Raw genomic sequence first — 24113 nt, forward strand, 5'->3', positions numbered from 1 at the left:
AAATTGTCGGGAGGAAATTTCAAATGTATTTTTCTTTTTATTACACGTATTAAAAAAACGGAAGCGAATAATTCAATGATGCGACTTACACGTTTTTTATCTTCCGACTATATCGCTTACAATATTTAAGTTTGTTTAGTTGTTATCTATATATTAATACGTGAAGCAAAAAAATTGTATCCCTTTTTACGAAAATTGCGCGGACGGAGGAGTACCTATGAAATTTCTCACACTTATACAGAATATAGAGAAGGAGTGCAGAATGTTAATTTTTTTTTTTAAATAATGCATTAATGTTACATTAAATCAATAAATAAAACATTACACACACTACATACCATGTATTTGACGCACACACGCATGCATACTATTTATTGTCAAACTTTTGTTCTTGACGTCTGTGGTCAAATTGAGAATAGATTGAATATTGTTTGTTTTTGTTAATATTTTTTATAGTGTAGTCTTGGCGAAATTTGTGATTATAGAAGTATAAAATACAATCATAATAGTGTACAAACTTACAATTCCTATTAAATATAGTCGAATTTCGACTACTGCGGGACCTCTAGTCACGATTAATCTTTAATTAATAGTCACGATTAATCTTTAATTAATCGTGACGTTATTAAAGAGGGATCTTTAAAAATAATATATATCGTAACATGAAAAACATACAAACGGAATAAAGGTATTTTAAATTAATTAAAAACTGTTTATATCGATTTAATAATGTGATGCAAGCTAATCTTAATTGTTAAGTCGAATACAATATGCATTATAATTGGATTGTTTCATTCAGTATTGACGCTTACGTGGTATGTCGACACCCCTAATGCAGTATAGGTTTGAGATCAGATGAGCGGTGTTATTATCAGGCCTTATAATGCACTCACCATACCGTGGTGCCCATTTCTTGGATTTAGCCCACTGAGTTTCTCGCCGGATCTTTTTAGTGGGTTGCGTTTCCGATCCGGTGGTAGATTCTGCGAAGCACGGATCTTGCTAGGGTCAGTATTAGCAACACTTCCGGTTTGTATCCCGTCCTACATGTTAGGGCGAAGCTAAAATAGCCTCTCAAGGCTATCGGCATAGGTAGGAGAAAAAAAAAGTAGATTTTTGCATCATCGACGTGTCGATCGGATTTCTAAGTCACACCCCCCAAAAGCCTTTTAAGCTTCGCGGCCTAAAAATTAAGACGTCCCGTGTACTCGTGTCGAGCGATGCAACCGTGCCGGTGTTCGAATCCCGCATAATAAAATGACTTCCACGGTGAAGGAATAACGTCGTGTAATAAAAATCAAATTCATATAAATTATAATTAGCGTATTTATTGGTGGTAAGGCGTCTTCAGACTAATTGCTTACGAATCAAATCCGCAAAACTATAATTTGCGTAATTACTAGTGGTAGGACCTCTTGTGAGTCCGCACGGGTAGGTACCACCACCCTGCCTATTCCTGCCGTAAAGCAGTAATGTGTTTCGGTTTGAATGGTGGGGAAGCCGTTGTAACTATACTGAGACCTTATACCTCATGTCTCAAGGTGGGTGACGCATTTACCCTGTGGATGTCTAAGGGCTCCAGTAACCACTTAACAGCAGGTGGGCTGTGAGTGTACCCAACTAAGCAATAAAGAAAAACAAAAAAACCTAAACATCGGCCCGCTGAGTTTCTCGCCGGTACTTCTCAGCGGATCGCGATTCCGATCCGGTAGTAGATTCATTCGTGAAGCAGCTACTCTTGAGTTGTTAGGCTTTGGAGGCGCTCGGGTAGTTGTTAGCAAATCCCACCCCTCCTGGCTGAGCCTCTACTCGCCCACCTGTCCTGGTTAAACTGAACGGAGTACGGTAAATAATAAATAAATAAATAATAAATAAATATTTATTAACAGTCACGCCACATTAACTGGTCCCGTGATAAGTTCGTAAAGAACTTGTGTTACAGGTACCAGATAACGGAAATAAATATAAGATTTTTATTATACACATACACATATTTAATAGACATCCATAACCCTGGAAAAGACATTTATATTTATCATACAAATATCTTCCCTTGGCGGGATTCGAACCCGCGACCCCCTTGTGTAGTGACCATGTCACTTACCACTACACCAGACGGCCGTTACGGTAAAGCTTCGTCAATGTCTGAATAGTTTTTAATGTTTTAATTTCACGTTGTATCTCTAGCCGTTTATTAACTCGGACGCTTTGTTGCAGCCGTGCAAAATGAAAGGCAGCCCAGGAATACCGCGACCATTCGGCCTGAAGCTCTGCGGGAGATGGACCAGGAAAGAGCCCTGCGGGAAGCGGCGGTGGCTGTGGGCGTTTTCGGGTGAGCCCTCCTCAATTCAATGTCTCGAGTACATAATACAGCGTATAGCAACCGCAGGAGACGAAAGATACAAAGTCGTCGTGGCCTAAAGGATAAGACGTCCGGTGCGAATGCACAAACACATTACTGCTTCACGGCAGAAATAGGCAGAGTGGTGGTACCTACCCGTGAGGATTCACAAGACATCCTACCACCAGTAAAAATCTCCGAATGAGGATTTGTTTTAGTTTAAATTTGCTATTAACAGTCCGTTTTAATGGAATACGAATGAAAGGAAAGACTTTAAAACACAATGGCGCTGAAAAACGTAGGCATTAAAGTTTGAAACTAAGCGAGCGTAAGCGTTGCCGTGTTGACGCGTCGCCGCACATTGGAGCGACAAAAGAATATACCCTTTTGAAGTATACCGTCTGTGTAGATGCTGTGAAGAAACATTTATGTGCCATATCTCGTAGTACACAAAGAACGCGCCGAGTTTCCGGGAGAAAAGTCAAAGGATGGTTAGCGCGCGTTTCTAAATTCGAAATTCGAATTATGAAATTCTAGAACGCGATTCTAGAAGGGTCTATGACATGTCCTTCTTTAAAAGAGGCTTGTGGAGAGTATTAAGCGGTAGGCAGCGGCCTGGCTCTGCCCCTGGCATTGCTGAGGTCCATGGGCGACGGTAACCACTCACAATCAGGTGGGCCGTATGCTCGTCTGCCTACAAGGGTAATAAAAAAAGGGCTTTTTTTCTTTTGGGACCATCAAATTTCCATGGGCCTGGCTGCTTTGCTTCGTGGTAGAATATAGGATTGTACTACCTATTCTATTCTATTTTATTCTATCAGCCCACAGACGTCCACTGCTGGACAAAAACCTCTCTCAAGTCTCACCACAAACATAGGTCCTGGGCTGCTTGCAAACCTCAATAGATCGTCGGTTCATCTCCCTACCTACTTTGTATTACCTAATGACGCCTGATAACTAATACGCATATCCGTAAAAAAAATATGGCTACAACAAGAGCAAAAGCAAATCAGGTGTTGATATGTGGACTTTGTTGATGTGTACACTAGAATGGGCAGTCAAATGGAGTGGCTCAAAGGCTGGCAGGTCGCGGGCCTAATGATCCGGTACAACCTTTGATCGCATTACTCTGGCCCTCGGTTTGATCTGGGCTGTATGACGTCGAAGTCGTTGCTATTTAAAGCACGATGCTAATGTCGTTTATACGTTATCGTGTTCTTTATACAAATGAAATAAATTAAAATTAGGACTCTTTGGCGGGAACGCGAGGAGTGAACTTATGTGATTTTTTTTTAATTTTGTCTATTTAGTGTTTCGTCAGGTTTAAATGATGAATGGTGGTTTATTAATTGTTTAATATCTGAAAAAGTTCACAAATGTGGGAAAATGAAACAAAACCGCTGGACGTAACTTCTCGAGATCCTCCAAAAAGTCCACTGAAAAATCATAGTAGGTAAATGACCCCCATTTTACTGAGATTATATTTCATCCCACATCATATCATCTCATCTTGATTTCATTTCATTTCACTCCATATTATCGTTTTTCATAAAAATAAGAATATAAATTAAATTAAGACACGACTCAAAGGTCTTAGTTATCAGGTCGTAAATCTATTAAAAAATTCAATTAAATTCACGGTTGTTTGTTTTAAGGGATTTTATGACCTGGTAACTAAGGCCTTTAGGTCATGTCTTATTTTAATTTTAATTCTTATTTTTATGAAAAATGATAATATGAAGTGAAATGAAATAAGATAAGATGATATGGAATGAAATATAATCTCAGTAAAATGGTGGTCGTTTACTATGATTTTTTCAGTGAACTTTTTGGAGGATACTGAGAAGTTACGTCCAGCGGCTTTGTTTCATTTTGCCACATTTGTGCACTTTCATAGATATTAAACAGTTAATAAACCACCATTATTACACATTTAAACCTGAAGAAACAGACAAAATAAAACAAATCACCCAACTTCACTCCACGCGTTCCCGCCAAAAAGTCCTCACGGTTGATTCGATTAAACAATCGCACAGATTATTCAAAATGCGTTAGTGGCTCCATCTATTATTCATTATTCGAACTAGCGCTAGAACTAGCCGCGCACAAATATTTGAGAGTCAAATAATCCAATCCAGTGATAGTGTTGAACGTTGTCTCACTAAATCATATGTGTAGTTAATGCTAATGTAATATTATGCGAGTGATATTCCAATGGGGTCCGGTTATGGGGGAGAAAGTGATGTGTTTTTCACGTCCAATCTCTTTGGGAACAAAAATAATGCCGGTATAGTATTGTTTTTTTTCTGTAGCAATAGAAATATGAGAGAGACTATCGAAACTGCATATATTTTTCGAATTTAATTACCGTATATTTTTTATTTGAATCGATTTAGATCAAGTCGATAAGTGCGTCGAAATTTGAGCTTTACGTATAACCGCAATATGATATATTTTTGTTTTATGGCTTAGATAGTTGGACGAGCTCACAGCCTACCTGGTGTTAAGTAGTTACCGGAGCCCATAGACATCTACAACGTAAATGCGCCTTCCACCTTGAGATATAGTTCTAAGTTCTCAGTAGGTATAGTTAAAACGGATACGCCACCCTTCAAACCGAAACGCATTGCTGCTTCACGGCAGAAATAGGCAGGGCGGTGGTACCCACCCGCGCGGACTCATAAGAGGTCCTACCACCAGTAATTACGCAAATAATAATTTTGCGGATTTGATTTTTATTACACGATGTTATTCCTTCACTGTGGACGTTAATCGTGAACATTTGTTATGAACGTATTTCATTAGAAAAAATGGTACCCGCCGGCGGGATTCGAACACCGGTGTATCGCTAAATATGAATGCAACGTCTTATCCTTTAGACTACGACGATTTCAAAATTTCATAACTTTTTATTGAATAGACCCCCTGTATCCCTGGCGATGGCGTTGTCACCGGCGCGCTACCCACTGCTGTCGCCACCCTACGCGCCGCCCCAGCCACCGGCGCAGCCCGACTCCTCGAGGGACCACGACGGCAGAGCACACTCCGACAGTGATGGTAAGATATTGTTACGCCGGCAAGAGTAACGCCATCTATCGCCGAATAGTCGAATGAATACCGAAAATCTAGTAACATCTAGAACGCGCGAGAAGTACAACGCCATTTATTGTCATATAGCGGAAACACAATACTAGAAACGTGAGGAATATTTTTGACGATTCTAGGGATTTCGTGTCGACTATAAAAGCGTTGCAGAGATGGCACGGAATCAGTTAGTAATCGGAACTACTCGAAGCGAAACAGTGAACGGATCACCTGAAGCGAAGCGGAAAAAGCGAATTGAGAATTTTAAAGTGTGTGTGTTGCTCAAGTGTGCTTGAGGTACCTAAAAGCACCGTTAGTGGATCGGGAGGATCCGAAATGACGTAGAAGACCAGTGTGCTTAGTGTGAGTTAATAGCGTAAAAGCTAACTCAAATTTGTATGCAGCTGGAACAGCGCCTCTAGCGGCAAACGTAGGCAAACTTTCCAACTCCATACGAATTTAAGTTAACTTTTACGCTATCGATAACGTTAAAAAGCTCACACTAAGCACACAGCACTCTTGAATGTTAACACCCTTTTAGTAATAAGGATTAGCCCCTGCCCAATCCACATACGCAAAGTACCAGTAAAGGTGAGTGCTTCGCGTCTACTATTGTTAATGCAACAGCAACGGCTACCCCACCCTTCAAACCGAAACGCATTGCTGCTTCACGGCCGAAATAGGCGGGGTGGTCGTACCTACCCGTGCGGACTCACAACAGATCCTGCCACCAGTAAAAAGTTTTTATTTTATTTCAGATGACAGCATTGACGTCACCAACGAAGAAGACTCGACTTCATACTCACCTCCGGCTCTGACGTATGGACAGAACTGCGCTCCGTATAGGTGCGTTTAAGCCAGTATATTGAAGTGGCAGGGGGCAGAGCACGTTGCTCGTAAAATCTTTTCATCACAAATACCCTCAAGACGAAAGTCTTTGACCTGTGTGTGTTGCCAGTGATGACATATGGCACTGAAACGTGGCCGTTCACAATGGACCTTATCAGAATACTCATGGTCACCCAAAAGGCAATGGAGAGGGCTATGCTACGAGATCAAATCAGAATTGAGGAGATTCGCAGGAAAACCATGGTAACCGACATAGCCCAAAGTATTGCGACGTTGAAGTGGCAGTGGGCAGGACACATTGCTTGTAGAACGGATGGCCGTTGGGGCCAGAAAGTTCATGAGTGGTGACCGCGTACCGGAAGACGTAGCGTGGGTAGGCCTCCCACAAGATGGACCGACGATTTATTGAGGTCCGTGGGGACCCGCTGGGTGCAGGCAGCGCAGTTCCGGTCTTTGTAGCGAGGCTTGGGGAGGCCTATGTTCAGCAGTGGACATCTGTGGGCTGATATGAAGAAGAAGTCAGTATGAACAGAACCATATTTGATCGTGGGTCTGGTCACGCGACTAAGGAGTTTATCGAAGGGCAGTAGCGTACTCTGAGTATTAACGCATTGCGACCGATAACCAGAATTTATGAGCTCACTGAAGATGACTTTGGCCTGATGTCTTGAGATGGGTGGAGGCCTTCACGCTGTGTTTTCAAGGGCTCCGATGTTAAGCCTATAGTGTAGGCTTAGAGAGACAACTTTCAGTATTAAGGACTGTCTCTATTCTACAGTAATTACGCAAGGTTTTTATTGCACAACATCATTCCTTCATCGTGGAAGTAACCCATGAAAATGTGTTAAATGCTTATATATAATTAGAAAAATTGGTAGCTGCCTACGGGATTCGAACACCGGCATAGTAGCATCGCTCAACATGAATGCACTGGACGTCTTATCCTTTAGGCCACGACGAGTGCAACTAAAGCAAATGGATCCTTATATATGCGGTTGAATTCTCGGTCGTATGACAACTGATCGCATTAAACGGAGTTTTTTCTTAATTTTTTATTGCATAAATGTGTGGACGAGCTCACAGCCCATCTGGTGTTATTTGTTACCGGAGCCCATAGACATCTACAACGTAAATGCTGTCATCCACCTTGAGATATGATTTCTAAGGTCTCAAGTATAGTTACAACGGCTGCCCCACCCTTCAAACCGAAACGCATTATCCTCACGGCAGAAATATGCAGGGTGGTGATACCTACCCGCGCGGACTCACAAGAGGTTCTACCACCAGTAAATTTCCTGAAATCGAGAGACAATGTCGTACAGCCTCCAGTCCAAACTCTATAATATAATAGTCGGGACATGTCTGTTTGTGTGTCAGGCCGCTTGGCGTGGAGAGCGCAGCCGAGACGGCAGCCCGTCTCCTGTTCATGGCCGTAAAATGGGCCAAGAACCTACCTTCGTTCGCCAGCCTGGCCTTCAGAGATCAGGTACACTGGATTCCTTATTCGCGTCCAAGGAAAACCATGTGATTGCCACCACACTTGGAGATAGAATAATGTGTAACTCGCAATAACAACGTACGACCCACCTGGTGATGAGGGGTCTCATGGATGTCAGCAATGCCAGGGTCAAAGCCAAGTCGCTGCCTACCGCTAAACCGTACCGTACTTGTAAAACTCGCGGCTTATTTGATAGGGTCTAGCTTCTCGTTATATGTCAACGCTGCGGTTGAGAGCCGCTGGTCTAGTGATGTGATACTTGTCACTTTTGAATATTCTTCTCGTTCTATTGCGGGTTTGGACTCGCACGGTTACGCTGACATAGCCTCGAGAGGCTATCAGCTTAACTAGGGAAAAAATAAGTGGTTTTGGCGAGAGAAAGCTGTCTCTGTTGAGAGTATTTTGATAATTATTAATTACGGTGCTTGGTCGTTTCAATACAGAGCAGTTCCATCCGATCCAATAACTCTTGCATTAGATACCTTCAGCTCTAAAGCTAGGAGCACGCTGTGGAACCCCGGTAACCGTATTCGTCGAACTCGACAAAGAGGTCGACGTACAACCTAACCCATGCATCAGCCCGCTGTTTTTCGCCGGATCTTCTCAGTGGGTTGCGATTCGGATTCGGTAGTAGATTCATTGGCGAAGCAATTGCTCTTGAGTTGCTAGATCTCCTTCGGAGGCGCTCAGGCAGTTGTTAGCAAATCCCACACCTCCTGGCTGAGCCTTTGCTCGCCCACCTATCCTGGTGAAACTGGAAAGGCCTCCGGGCCACCAGTAATCTTTCTATCATAAAAAAAAAACCAGTGAGTCTCTACATAGATAATAAATGGAATTGTCTTCTTTTGTTTATGTGTGTGTATGTAAAGGAAGGTATGCTCAGGTAATTCTGCTGGAGGAGTCGTGGTCAGAGCTATTCCTGCTGAACGCTATCCAGTGGTGTCTGCCGCTCGACGCCGCCTGCACGGCCCTCTTCGGGAACGATCAGCTCGACCAAGGTATTATCCACTATATTACTACACGAAGCAAAAACATTGTACCCTTTTTGGAACAAAGTTCCTTATGGGACGATGCGGAGGGGTACCATAACCGGGAAAAACGTCCGTATCGTAAGATTTTTATTAGTAATGCACACAGTGTACGACTTCAATTTGTAAAAACGTACACAAAATAACATATTTTTTTATCATTCATTGACCACGATCTCGGAGCGTTCGTTTGCGCAATACACTAACTCTTATGCAAACAACTGTGAATGAAGTGTACCACAATAAGTTCGCACGTTACCGAATGACCGTGGGTTGTTGCGAAACCTCTAGTTTTATTTTCTTTATACCTTGAATAGAACTTAAAATTAATATTTTTATAGTTATTAAGGAACTTTGTTCCTATCCGGTGTCCCATGACACCACACAACTTTTTTGACGTGACAGCGTCTTATAATTCGATGGAGCCGGCTGCACGCACGAAAAAACATGCCTCATGCGGCGTTACCTCGCTCTGAGGCGTTCCATTTAAGGCTTGAAGTGCAATCGAGAGCACGCTACGAGCGACAAAGAGGCACAGTCGGCCTCCGCGTTCGACAGCGTTCGACATCTGTCTCTCTCCTACTTGAGTGAGCGATGCATCCGCGTGGACAGCTGCTATACAATAATACATTTACATGTTTTCGTCAAGTATGAAGTTCAGTGAAAAGTGAATGTGGTGTCAATTGTTTATAGCAACGATAATTGCGATAATTGAAAAATGAAACCATTCCATCAGTATTTTCTTATGACGTTGTCACGTTCAACTATCGTCAGTAAACCAACTTTACAGACAACCGATTTTTTACGGAAATTTCGCGGAGGAGTATGAAATTCCCCACAATTTAGTTTGTTGTTGTCCCGTGTCGCAGAGGGCGGGGGCTCGTCGGCGGCGCTGCGGCGGCTGCGCGAGGTGCTGTCCCGGTACCGCGCCGTGTTCGTAGACCCGGCGGAGTTCGCCTGCATGAAGGCCATCGTGCTCTTCAAGTCAGGTAGGGGCGTTTACACAGCGCGTCACACTTGTCGCTATCAGCGATGGATTTCTTGAGGAAGGAACTTTTTGTAGTCGTCGTGAATAAGACGTCCGGTGCATTCGTGTGAAATACGCACTCAACAAATGTTGACGATTGATTTCCACGGTGAAGGAACAAGATCGTGTAATAAAAATGAAACCCGCAAAATTATAATTTGCGTAATTACTGGTGGCAGGACCTATTATGAGTCCGCACGGGTAGGTACCACCACCCTGCCTATTTCTGCCGTGAAGCAGTAACCCGTTTCGGTTTGAAAAAAAAAAGCGTGGAGTGCACGGTATCAGTAGTTATAAATATTTTATGAACAGATGTAGAAGGGTCATTTTGATAATATCCTGAAAAGTACCCCACGCTTTTTTACAATAAAATCATTTTTTCTTACACTATTTTTAATTCAAGTACATATATTAAAATTTATTTTCTATTTTTTATTTGGATTTTCTATAAAAGGGTATTTTGTTAGTTTTTTTAAACTACTATTTATTTTTCATTTTTTAGTTGAATTTCAATTTTAACAATTTTTTTTTTCAATTTTTTTTTATTATTTTATCCTCATCGGTCCTTAATCAGTATACCAAATTTCAGGTTAATCCGACATTTTGAAGGGGCTCAAAATCATGTTCAAAGATTCCGTTACACACATACATACTGAAGCTAATAAAAGCGTATTAAAAAAACATACAGTTGAATTGAGAACCTCTTCCTTTCTTGAAGTCGGTTAATAACTAAATTTGACTTGCAGAAACGCGCGGTCTCAAAGACCCTCTCCAGATCGAGAACCTGCAAGACCAAGCGCAGGTGATGCTGATGACGCACGCGCGGACGGCCCACGGCGCGGCCCCCGCCAGGTTCGGTCGCCTGCTATTGCTGCTGCCGCTGCTACGCATGGTCGCGCCCTCGCAGCTCGAAAGAGAATTCTTCTCGAAAACGATAGGGCAAACGCCTATGGAAAAGGTACTGGCCGATATGTATCGAAATTGATGAAACTGTAAAACAGCGCCATCTATGTTTGGCGGCGTTTGTACGCCATCTATGTAAATCGAGAGCGCCATTTGTGTTTGCAACAGCGCCATCTGTGTTTGGCGGAGAGAGGCAGCGGCTTTTGTCAAGAAATCGGTTCAGGAGTACGCTGTCTATGTGAATCGAAAGTACCATTTGTGTTTGCAACAGCGCCATCTATGTTTCTTAATAAGAAATATTTGTTACTTAAAGTGAAACCTGAAGGTTTACCTTTAATTTAAATGTAACTTAAATTACTTAAATAGAATATGAACATTACAATACATGTTAACGTTATTTAGTATTACATGTTTATTTATTACTATACTTTTCGATCTTAGATAAGAATAACTAAATACCTATAAGTAGCAGCTTATTACATTTTGTTAAATTTAATGTAAGTACCCGTAATTAGTGTGGAGCGTCGTTGTTAAATAATATTTAAAAAATAAGGCTTACTTATGTTAATTTGTCAGTCAGTAGGACAATGTAAATAACTAATTCTAAATTGATTCTCGTTTCCCGTAACGTTGGGTTGTTCCGGTATAAGCGCTCTGGTAAAGATCTGATTAGTTTTAACACGGTGGCTCCATCTAGTGAGCCGGGCAAGTTCTTCAATACTGTGTACAAATAACATAACTTATTAGTAATTTTGTCACACATGTCCTAAAGTTAACCACGTTCTAGTCATTAAGGTGTATAAGCTGCGAATCGATTATTAGTTTAACGAAATACGGCCTATAGATTTATTTCGAATGTCTTTATCAATTAATTTAGTAAGAATTTTTTTTTATAATTGGACCTTAAAGTTACACCCATTTTTTACTTTGGCAACATTATTTAATCTTTTACGTCAAACAATGTGTTTAGGGCTTCGATCAATAATACTACTAGATTCGCGATTAGCGCTTCAAAAACGGCCCGAAAAATAAGACTATATTTCAAATTAGTATGGTCCAATCATAGCCAACACTAAGACGTCAAAACGCTGCACTGCGCGTTCAAAAACTGAGTAAAAAACCACCGTAACACCAAGGTTTTGGAAGGAATATCTTTTTTTGGTAAATTTATATTATTAAGTGTTTTTGATAAAATAATAAACACAATTATATTGTAAATAAAACACAATTTACGAATATTGTATTTGTTTGGCCAATGTTTGCAACAAGGCACCAACTATTGTAACAAACATCACCTATTCTTGAACAGGGAATGCATAGAGCAGTTTTGTTATTTTATCGTGTTATTTTTGTTTGTAGATTTCCTAGTAGCCCCTTGTCGCTGTGCACAATGGATACGTATTGTCGCGAAAGAAAGAGGAGAAGAAATATAGAACCCTTATAAAATTCTAGAATTGTTCAATGGTGGTGGCAAATCAATGCAAAAAAGTATTAAAAAAACTTTATATGTATGTGTAAATATTTTAAGCGTATATGCTGAAAAGGATTTGTTTTCTGGGGGAAACGAACACAGCCATAAAATAAGCCTAAATTAAACTGATTATAGAAAAATTCATTGATATAAGATTACATTATATTTGTAAAAAAGAAACCGCTCATATAAAAATGACTTCTAAAAGACAGCTTTATAACAAACTGAATCTGTTTAAAGGTAATTAAACCTACATTATTGTTTTAATTACTTCTGTATAAAGAATACGTGGAAAACATGTTTCGTGTTTCCTTTCATATTTTTTTTACTTTATTCAATTTTATTTTTTATCACCTATTTGTTGTAATAGCGGCAATGTAAAATATTATCTACTACTTTTTTGAATCGGTCAAAAATAGTTGCGATCATACAAAACAAACCTAAAACAAATATGTATATTCTGCAACTCTATGTCTTTCAATACTTACTGTGTTCTGAGCATTGAAACGTAATACCAAGAACTACATCTAGTTCCACAATACAATAAGCACGAAATTTTAAACAAATATTTTTAACCTTATAAATTGGGCTTTATGTATCATTTTAGAATAAATATTTTTGTACTGATGACTTTTTATGTTCAAGTGACATTTTAAATTTATTCCATAATATTCTTTTTCTGACGAAAGGACCTAAATACATATATTTTGCAACGGTACTTAAACTTTATGTTTAAGTATTAAGGTTTATAATAAACTGAAGTCGTTAACATTATTAAACTTTTTTCTAAGAAATGAAGATGTTTTCGTGTCTGCAAACGTGGCCACTGGAGCGTCTTATTTTTGTTCCTGATCCTTAATCTAGTACTATTATTGATCGAAGGTTTAGGGTAGAATAATTTTCGAGAAATCTCTGTGGTCTTGCAACTATCGCCTTTTTGGATTTTTATTAAATACCCTTCACAAGACTAATTAATACTATTTTTACGGTTTATTATTTTAACTTTATCATTTTCATATAGACATTTGAATATTATGCCAACTACCGTTTAAATTGTCTGTAAACAAAATTTCTTGACACTGAAGTTTTATTTTACATGGAAATAACTAACACTATCTTGAGATATGGTGGCTTGATTAAGTGTTCATCTTCAGAATAAGAAGAGCGCCAGCCATCATCACAGTTGTACATTAATGTGTTATATATACGACTTTTGTCCATTCCTTATTTGCTTTAATTAAAATATAAGTAGTACGTACGTTATAATTATAATGTATTTAAAGGTTAAGTTAAGGCAAGAAATGGTATATGTAAAAAAAAAATCTTAAATATTCTAGTTATCTCAGATTAATGATGTAGTATTGATTTAGTATTAAGTTTAATGTTTTTAATTAGTATGAATACTGCCATGTTTAACAAAAAAAAAGCTGTAATGTAAAATATTATGATGGAATAAATGTCGTGAATTCTAGATTTTAGTTTTTTTGACATCTGTTAGAGCAGTAGCTTTTCTGAAGCAATGAAAATTTTTATATCATTGTCTGTGGATGGCTTCCAACTAGACCAGGGGTGAGCAACCTTTTTAATCAATTGGCCAATTTTTATTTTTATTTTTTTTGGCGGGCTGTACGTAGTAACTCTTATTAACTCTTATTAATAATTTAAAAACTTTATTTCTAATAAATATTAGAATAAAAAATATCTATTTTTATATCGGTGAATCTAGAATAACCCCTCGAGGTTACTAGAATAGGTAGGGAAAAAAAGAAGTGTATAGTGTACGATCTACACGCAGCACTGCCGCCTAGAGACAAGACTCGAGTGAAAAAATAGTAAACAGCGCCATCTATATTTACAGAGCACAATGAGTTTCACGAATTTTCCTCAACCACTTTCTTGTAATTAATAAAAGATGGCGCTTATCAGAAATACTATGAAAAGAAAAAAAATCTGAATTTCGTCATGTACACGGACTGCCGTCATTCAAATTAAGTCATGAGTCACTACTGAGCTTCAATTGAACTGATATTTCCATTCTATCCTTCAACTGTAAGCCCGTCATTGCTCTGCGGCACCCGAGCATACAGCCCACCTGATGGTGAGTGGTTACCGTCGCCCATGGACGTCAGCAAAGTCGGGCGCAGAGCCAAGCCGCTGCCTACCGTTAAGTACTCCATAAGCCTCGTTTGAAGAAGTACATGTCATAGCGCTCAGGAAACACCGTAGAGAGGAGCTCATACCAAAGCCATTCCATTCTTTTTCAATGTTTATTAAAAATGAAAAAAAAAACACATTAACATTTACATGCTTTATTTAAATTATTTCAATTATTATTCTACGTAGATTGTCAATTATCATACATTATATCGTTGTTGGCAATATTGCGGACTAATTAAAAATCACTAATTATGACTTCGTTTCAATCAGATGACCAATGACAGATTTAATATGATTTCACGGTAGAACAGAAATATTCCTCTTATACCTAGTTCGAAGAAATACATGTCATGAAGTCTCGTAAATGTCTTTATTTTTCTCTATTTCATTGATGAAGATTTATTATCCTATTGCTATATTTTAACATTTAAATTAGCTAATAAGAATATTCGCAATGCATCAAATATTTTATAAATTTCCGTTTCCAATGATTATACAAAAAACTCCAAGTCTGGCAGCACCGGAGAAATCCTTACCACAACGAAATCTGACGTTTCGCCAACTGACATTTCTAGCGTTGACGTTGACAGATGACAGATTTGACGTTTCAGTGTGACCACAAAGCGACCTCGTTTCGCGCATTATTCAAGCACACAACGAAACATTAGGCACTTCTTTAGTTGCGTTCTGCACTCGCTGAAGTTATGCGTATTTCATTGTTTTAATATACGATAGTGTAGCGTGAACTCGACGTTGGACTTCCAAATGAAATGGCGGACCGTTCTTAGGTCCATATTTGGGTCCAGGACCTGAAAATTATCATTCGAGAATGTTATTTCTGTGTGTTGTGTTCGGATGTTGACCATTGACCGAACGCTAAGCGACATTCTTTTTATTTTTTATTTATTGCTTAGATGGGTGGACGTGCCCACAGCCCACCTGGTGTTAAGTGGTTACTGGAGCCCATAGACATCTACAAAGTAAGTGCGCCACCCACCTTGAGAGATATAAGTTCTAAGGTCTCTGTATAGTTACAACGGCTACCCCGCCCTTTAAACCGAAACGCATTACTGCTTCACGGCAAAAATAGGCGGGGTGGTGGTGCGGACTCACAAGAGGTCCTACCACCAGTAAGCATTCGTTCAGACGGGAGGGACAAAACTGACTTCTTTCTGCCTTCTCTTTGCCTACCTAATCGGGTCTACAGAGGCTATTCCAACTACTCATTGTTTGGTAGGTGAGCTCACGTTGTTCAACCTGGAAGAGTTTGCTAACACTGGTCCTAGCAGAAGCAGTGCTCAGCTCCCCCTACCACCACATGGGAAAAGCGACCGTTATGTCTACGAGTTAGTTTGCAAAAAAAAAAGGTTTCTGGTCGAAGTCCTCGCCGTATACGATGAGAACGAATGACCTAGTTAAAACGACAATAACATAAAGCTCATTGCGCAAAAATTACTTTTTACTAATACTCATTGATTTCATGGAATGTCATGTACCACATGTAAATGTAACATGTAAATTGACAAACGGGGGAAACGACCTCCTGTCACACCCGGAAGCTACTTCTGGTTTCGTGTAATTGGATCTTTTTTATTTGACCCATCCAGGGGTGAACAAGCTCGCATTTCACCTGGTATTAGTTGGTGAGCTATCTGGTATTAGATACCGATGTACCGATAGATATTGCGCAATACCGAAACCCGTAGAAGAATTGATTGGGACTGACATAGCCAAAGTGATTGCTCGGAGAAAGTGGAAGTGGGCCGGCTTGTAGGTAGACGAGCGCATGGCCCACCTGATGGTGAGTGGTTACCGTCGCCCATGGACTTCAGCAATGCCAGGGGCAGAGCCGAGCCGCTGCCTACCGCTTAATACTCTCCGCAAGCCTCGTTTGAAGAAGGATATGTTATAGCGCTCGAGAAACACCGTGGAGGGGAGCTCATTCTAAAGCCGGATGGTACGTGGCAAAAAAGACATCTGGAAACAACTTACCTGATCGCAACACAGCAGCTCAACTTTTTCCTCCGGGGAGCCATCGTTTCCGCTGTCCTCATTAGCACTCCCCTTTCCGCTTCCCGCACTGGCCCCATTCACATCCCCACCACCCACTATTTTCTCCACGACATGTTCGGCAATCTTGCGGCATTGTATGAAATCATTGGCAACCAGACGATCCTGCTTGGTAGTCGGTAAAGAAAATTTATGTTATTATTTCTCATATATCTTATGTGACCAGATACTGTGCAGAATATTATTGTTACGCCGGTAAGAGTAACGCCATCTATCGCCGAATAGTCGAACGAGTATCGAAGGATGTAATAGTATCTAGAGCGCTCGAGAAGTACAACGCCATCTATTGTCAGACAACGGAAACACACAGTACTCGACTTTTGTGGAATATTCTCAATGATTCTAGGGATTTCGTCTCGACTATAAAAGCGTTGCAGAGATGGCACGCAGTTAGCAATCGGAACTACACGAAGCGAAACAGCGAACGGATCACCTGAAGCGAAGCGGAAGAAGTGAATGGAGAATTTTAAAGTGTTTGTGAAGTGTTCTATGTGTTCTAAGTGCTAATACAGTGTTAACTTGTACTTCGGTAGATTTTTTATTTATCCCGAACCTCAGCGCATAGCATTAATATGTTAATTTACATGAGTTATCCATACATTGCTTAAGCTATTGCTAAGTGCTGCAAATATATTAAGCATAGTGAAAAATATAATCCATTTCCTTTTTATAACAAACTATATCTCGATGCCTCCAATCTCGATCCTACTCTAACAAAATTTTGAAATTTTCGTTTTTCACGGAAATCGCTTCACTGTTTTAAAAGTATTACAAATTCATTATTAATGGGGTTCGAAGCAAGAGTAAATCAGATAGTTACACAAGAAAAAGCCATAAATATATCTGCAATAATAAAGATTTTATCAGCTTTTTTCGTTTAAACGCTCCTCCTGTAAACTTACGAATTTGGAGTTAAGAGTAGTGTTCATTGGAGGCATCGATCTATACTAATATTATAAATAGGAAAGATTTGTTTGTTTGTTTGTATTGAATAGGCTCCGAAAGTACTGAACCGATTTGAAAAATTCTTTTACTGTTTGGAAGCTACACTATTCCCGAGTGACATAGACTTATAATCTTTCTTGAAAAAAATTACGGATCCTTACTATAAAACTCCAATAATGTAACCCAAGGTGTAAAAAAAATACCTAACATATTCTTTACATCGCGTGCTCTGCGAAAACTATTCATGATAGAATAAAATAATGTACTATGACTTTGTAGAACACATTATTATTCATAAAAATGTCGCGACAGCATATGTCTAACTATTATAGTTATGCCACAATAAGTGATCTATTATTTAAAAAAATAAAACAACGTCAAGTATCGTGTACAGGGAAGCTCTGACTCAATAAACTCAATGCCTTTTGTTTTGTATGTATTACATACTTAAACTCTTTAAAAACATTAGAAAAATAACAATAATAAATTAATAAAAAATAGATAAAAAAATATCATTTAAATGAAAATAAAAGTACATTAAAATCATAATATTCAAACTACCTTTATAATTTTCTTTTTTTGGTAATCTCACGCAAATAGAAGGGTTGATGTGTGTATTATAATTTTTTATTTTGAAATATTTGTTAAAGACCCGAGCGGAGTCGGAGCGGGCCGCTAGTAATTTATAAACATACAACTGAGTTCGTTGAACCAATGGATTTATATAATCATAAGATACTTTACAAGTTATCTGATTACGTTATTGGTATGCACAGAAATGAGACATGACTGAATATTATGACTGATAATTAAAATTGAAAAGTATCTAAAAAATGTGTTTTCTCTTTACATATTACATAGCATGTTTTTTTTTATTGCTTAAATGGGTGGATGAGCTCACAGCCCACCTGGTATTAAGTGGTTACTGGAACACATAGACATCTACGACGTAAATGCGCCACCCACCTTGAGATATAAGTTCTAAGGTCTCAGTATAGTTACGACGGCTGCCCCACCCTTCAAACCGAAACGCATGACTGCTTCACGGCAGAAATAGGCAGGGTGGTGGCACCTACCCGTGCGGACTCACAAGAGGTCCTACCACCAGTAGAGTAGTAACTAAGGTTCCTTTTATTTACTTTTAAATGTTAATAACATACCTTCTTCTGTCGATCCTGCTTGCTCTGACAGCTAGAATGTGGGAGCAAATAAAACGGGAGCTTGTTTAGCTTGGGAGCAGCTAATTCTATTGCGACATCCTCAACCCACGAGGGTACTGTCTCTCCAAGCAGGTTTCCTTCAGTCTCACCGCCTGCATCACCAACCTGAAAGTGGAAAAATCACACAATATGGATCATTCAGGGTTGTTGTCTTGTGGGAATATTAGGGTGATATTGCTTAATAGAGCAACGGTCCAAATGTTGTTGTTCGGAACTTGTATATCTGCAAGCTTATCTTTAAAATGTTGTAAGCGAGATTCAGGCATCTGTCGCATATTTTGTGTTGTATGATGGCTACCAACTACAGTTTTGTGTCAAATTAATCTGACAGCATCATAGAACACCTGTTGTCTCTTTAACTCAATTAAATGTTATACAAATCATAGATGGGTGAATAAACTTATGGCTCAGTTAATGTAGAATTAAGCAGTTATCTAAGGCTTTAGATATGACAATGTATGTGCCCTTACAAGACCAGAGCTCAAAGTCACAACTGCAAGTCACAACAAATTCATATTATTTCCATGTGTCACATCAATCTATTTGCTATATCTATGGTGGATGTCTTAATTTTTGTAATAAATAATAAATTGACATACCTGTAACCTATATAGTGTTCTTCCTCCGACTTCACTGAAAATAAGAGGAGTGTGCAAAGGTACACTAAAGTAATTGTTTCCGACTACCCTCTGACCCGCCTCATTCACTCGGTTTCGATGGTTCCAATGCTCCAACAGAGCTTGCAGGAGTAAAGCACCGAAGTTCACTTTCTGATCGTTTTCTGAAAATTTGAAAATATGTTTCAGTTTTAATAAAAATTTTCTATGATATTTATTGAAAAGAGAGAGGGGATCTCAAAGGGATTTTTAATAGGTGTTTATAATTTATCATTAATGTAATGATGTCTTATTTAATCAGGGAAGCCCTTTTAAGCTTTGGGAAGCATATATGTGCAAGAGCAGATATCTTTGATTTGATGATCACAGATAAAATGCTCTACTTAAAGCTAGTTTCATTCTATTTATAGGTAATAAAAATGTGTTATTACAACTATCACACACCATTAAATATGATTTATTTACATTATCTTTTTATAAATCTACTATTTGTTACATATTAGCTATGCAGGAAGATAAGATGCATAATACTGTTACCTAATTAAAATTAATAAAAAAAAAATTATATAAAATATGTACATTTGCAGTCCATATTACTGTTTCTATAATACAATTTAAATAATCATATGTAATCAACTAACAAAAAGGTTTAAACAAAAATAAATAATAGTTTAAAAAAAGTAACAAAATACGCTTTTATAGAAAATCCAACTAAAAAATAGAAACTAATAAATTGGAATTAAAAATAGAGTAAGAAAAAATTTTTTTATTGTAAAAAAAGCATTGGTTGCTTTTCAGGATATTATCAAAATAACCCTTCATAAAATATTTATAACTACTAATACCACGCACCCCACGCTTTTTTACAATAAAATCATTTTTTCTTACACCATTTTTAATTAAAATTTATTAAAATTTATTTTCTATTTCTTAGTTGAATTTTCTATAAAAGCGTATTTTGTTACTTTTTTGAACTATTATTTATTTTTAATTTTTTAGTTGAACATCTATTTTTTTATTTTTTTTAAATGTTGATTTGTCATCGTTCCTTAATAAGTATACCAAATTTCGAGTTAATCCGAAGTTTTGAAGGTGGTCAAAATTCAAAGATTCCGTTACAAACATATATACATCTGAAGCTAATAAAAGCGTATTAAAAAAATATTTTCTGTATTGATAATATTTTACTTAGTACTGTAATGGATTATTACCTATAGTCAATCCAGCTTCTTTGGCACTGACCCAAGCGCTCAGGCAATCTGTTTCATCCTGACCCAGATGTATCGTCAGCATTCCAGTCTTCAAGTCAACATTAAACCAATTTGGTACATACACCATCTTGAACCTTTTCTTCACTTCTTCCTCATAGTCTACTTGACCCAAGTCCTCAAGTTTACATGCTTTCAAAACATCAAATAAAGCTATATTATTAGCAGAGTCTTTTGTTATGACATGTCTTTTATCATTCAATACTGTGAAATGCCTTATTGCAGGTCCACCAGGAATGTTATGTAATGGCATTCTTTGATAGACATTATTAGTGTTGTAACTGTTCTGGTCGTATGTCTCTGAAGTCAATGTTGATAATGGCGGTAGTTTCCAGCAACGAACATCTGAATCAGACGTCGACACCCATATTCCTTGCTGGTCAGCTGTAAAGCATAATTTGAGAATGGGACTTGTCTCCTCACAGACAATCATAAAGTTTTCTGGATTCCGTAGTTCCGTTATAATGACTAGACGATCGCGGCCTCCAGATATGACATGAGAAAAGGTATCGGTAGCTATTAATGCCCATACCGCCTCTGAGTGGACTCGGATTGTCGAAACACACCTTTGCTGTGACACAGACCACAATTTTATTGTGCCGTCCGAACTTCCTGAGACACATTGAGTTCCATCTCGGCTTACGACCAGTGCTTTAACATTATCACAATGCCCTTTCAACTTCATAAGTCTAGAGCAATTACGAGGGTCCCAAACCCTGAGGACTTTCTCTGTAGAACCACTAACAAGAACTGTGCCTGGTGGATTCATGGCTAAGCTGTATATTGATTCTTTGTTGCCGACGAGACTTGACGTCGTAACTGTGTTATTACTGGCAGTTAATGCAGTCAAAGTGTTCACGTCCCACAGGAAGATAGCTCGGTCTAAGCCAGCACTAGCCACCTGTTCCTTATCTTTAGCGTATGCTAGAGTCCGTACGTAGTCTTTGTGAGTTCGTAAAGTCGACATGCAAAAGCCCTTCGGGGCGTTCCATACCTTTACGGTTGTATCAGAAGATGCACTAATAAGATTTTTTCCGCCGCAGCACAGCACTATATCGTTAACCCAATCGGTGTGGTGTTCCATACTTTGAATGTATCTATCTTGTACGCCTGTCGCAGTGTTCCATACTCTAATAATTCCATCTCTGCCGGCTGAATATAGCCTTCCTTGGACGGGATCGAGCTGCAATGAGCTTACACCGTTTTTATGCTTCCTTTCTTCTTCGTCACGAATAACAAACGACACTTGAGTTTTCTTACGCATCGTGGTACCCATTTTCCGACATTTTAGTATGAAAATCAATTGATAATTCCTTGGAAATATTAATATTTCCAACAATCACCGGACTTGTTGCCGAATTGTTTAACGGAGTTGACGTTTGTGTTGACAGTTGACGCTTGATTATTGGTCGGCATGTTATGATGACATGATGTGCTGCGTTTTATTATCGATGAGAGCTTACAAATTATTTTGTTATTTTAATTTAGTATGTATTACCTAATTTATTGAGCAAATATTAAGGTTAATCAAACAAAACAAAAATTCATAAAATAATTAAGTTATGGTTTATTCTATTGACATAAATTTAAATACCATACCGATTTAAAAACAATACTAATAGACTAATTTAAATTTTATATCGAAACACAACACCAATACGGTTCTGATCCGATGTGTGTTTTATGAAAGAAGGTATATAAATTTCAACTGTATACCTCAAACTAGCGCTTCTTTCACTCTCTAAGTACAGACTAACACTATTAAAACCGATTCCACCTTCTTCCACAGTAACAGAACCCATTTTGTTCGGTGATAAATCTACGCACGCTATCCCAGTTATATTAGTTCCTTCTGGGTATTCAAATGTTAAACTCTCAGAACGTTTGAAAAACAGTAAGCCTTGCTTCTTCACTTCCCTGTAAGACATACGGGCACCGAAATCCGAACCCAAATAAAGATCGTAACACAAAACCGACGCACAGCTTGAAGTCAATATAATTATTTTAATGTAAATATTCATGTCTCTTGTGTACATGACGAAACTAGTACAAGCTTAAGATAAAACTGACTTTACCTTGAAAAAGATTGTAAGTAAACATTATGATTTAAGGCCCAGTTTCTACTTCGTAATCATTTGTTTATGTTAAATGATCAATTAACAAAGAAACTATAACAAACGGACTAAATAATAAAAGGTTAGTAAGCTTACTACAAATGTAGGACGTTAGAACCGAAGTTACCTTCGTATTGTCCTTGGATTTGGTCTTTAAAGGAATGCATAAAATAGATTCGTTAGAACTAGCTAGATATTATCTCATAAAGGACTCCTACTTAATTTAATCCTTATTCATATGTCGTCGTGGCCTAAAGGATAAGACGCCCGTGCATTCGTGTCGAGTGATGCAACGGTGCTCGAATGCCCCAGGCGGGTACCATTTTTTCTAATGAAATACGTATTTAACAATTATTCACGTTTGACTTTCACGGTGAAGGAATAACATCGGGTAATAAAAATCAAACCCGCAAAATCTATAATTTGTGCAATTATTTGGTGGTAAGACGTCTTGTGAGTCCGCACGGGTAGTAATGCGTTTCGGTTTGAAGAAATGGGCAGCCGTTGTACTGTTAAAAATGAGGCTTTAGAACTGATGTGTAGAGGTAGGTGGCGGCATTCAGATTCTGATGTCTATGGACTCCAACGCCGCCACCCACCGTGGGACATCAGTTCTAAGTCTCAGTTTTATAGTGAGTACTGCGGCTGCTCTACGCCCTATGAAATTGACCCCGAAGGGATCTAAACATGGTCCATTATTTATTTCACGTGAAAGTCGTGTTTGTCGAACCACGTTTAATTAACAATACAATAGAAATAATAACAGCTTTATTTATGCAGCAGTTTTACACGTATAAAGTTATTTTTTATTATCGTCCTTTTTGGCGGTTTATGGCCTGGTATCTAGACTTTTTTGGCGGTAATTATAATAATGTCACAGACTATCTTCCTGCCAACATATCGTACGCTCCGGATCACGCATCATAAAAATGTGCGTTCTTAAACGCCACACCCCTATCCCTATCATCAATAAAATGTTTTGTTGACTCGAACAAATTGATTATTATAAAAAGCTAATGGCTTTGTGACTATTAAAAAGACCCCTGCCACATTTAAGTAGAAATACTTCCACTTGGAGGAAGTCGAAAAAGAAAAGGAAAAATGACAGATGACAGTGACAGAAATAAAGCAGAAAAGAAAACACGTAAAAATATTTTTTTAAAAGTGATTGCCACACTTATAAATAAGCATGTTATATTTTGATGATACCAAATACTTGTTTTTAGCTTGTAGTAATTTTCATACATGCATCTGTAAATCGATGATAGACGATCATAATAATCAAATATTTTTGGTTGAACTTTAAACTCTATACTTAAATAATAATTTATGTTTAAACGTTAATACGAAAGATAAAATCTAATAGTAATCAGAATTGAAATTATAAAATATTATTAAACAAACTTCACCTTAATAACGAGTAACTGATAATATTCAAATTACGTATTAAATATTAAAGCAATCAATATTGCTTACATATTAATTGCAATGATGTTTTTGTATAAGTTTTTTTTTTATTTA

General features: G+C 38.2%; 2 protein-coding genes across 4 annotated transcripts in view; one reads left to right on the top strand and one right to left on the bottom strand.

Annotated features, from left to right (window-relative positions):
* LOC114250117 (Hormone receptor 51) overlaps positions 1-12083 on the top strand; it is a 59278-nt gene extending 47195 nt beyond the window's left edge. For both annotated transcript variants that reach the window (XM_089739021.1, XM_089739022.1), the window contains 7 exons: positions 2218-2332; positions 5262-5398; positions 6184-6271; positions 7652-7760; positions 8656-8770; positions 9670-9789; positions 10574-12083. In XM_089739021.1, coding sequence (XP_089595147.1) covers positions 2218-2332; positions 5262-5398; positions 6184-6271; positions 7652-7760; positions 8656-8770; positions 9670-9789; positions 10574-10812 — 923 coding nt within the window. In that variant the 3' untranslated portion in view covers positions 10813-12083. The remainder of the gene's footprint in view (positions 1-2217; positions 2333-5261; positions 5399-6183; positions 6272-7651; positions 7761-8655; positions 8771-9669; positions 9790-10573) is intronic.
* A 2411-nt stretch (positions 12084-14494) lies between these two features.
* Positions 14495-21892, bottom strand: LOC114250108 (WD repeat-containing protein 48 homolog). Of its 2 annotated transcripts, none has more exons than XM_089739115.1 (5): positions 20422-21892; positions 19193-19374; positions 18534-18698; positions 16351-16536; positions 14495-15167 (listed from the first exon to the last, which is right to left on the bottom strand). In XM_089739115.1, the coding sequence occupies exons 1-5, from the start codon at positions 21752-21754 to the stop codon at positions 15072-15074; spliced, it is 1962 nt and encodes a 653-aa protein (XP_089595241.1). In that variant the 5' UTR covers positions 21755-21892; the 3' UTR covers positions 14495-15071. The 2 variants fall into 2 exon arrangements, with proteins under 2 accessions (XP_089595241.1, XP_089595242.1); XM_089739116.1 differs by having other exon boundaries at positions 16351-16533; positions 20422-21891.
* Positions 21893-24113: the final 2221 nt, after the last annotated feature.

The sequence above is a fragment of the Bombyx mandarina genome, chromosome 28 (genome assembly GCF_030267445.1).
Source record: "Bombyx mandarina strain Sakado chromosome 28, ASM3026744v2".
NCBI lineage: Eukaryota > Metazoa > Arthropoda > Insecta > Lepidoptera > Bombycidae > Bombyx > Bombyx mandarina.

Coding starts and splice junctions, on each gene's coding strand:
- LOC114250108 (XM_089739115.1), bottom strand. CDS start 21,754: ATGGGTACCACGATGCGTAAGAAAACTCAAGTGTCGTTTGTTATTCGT. Junction 16,537..18,533: donor AGCAGGATCGACAGAAGAAG/GTATGTTATTAA, acceptor CCGACTACCAAG/CAGGATCGTCTGGTTGCCAA. Junction 15,168..16,350: donor AGCTGCTGTGTTGCGATCAG/GTAAGTTGTTTC, acceptor GATAATTTTCAG/GTCCTGGACCCAAATATGGA.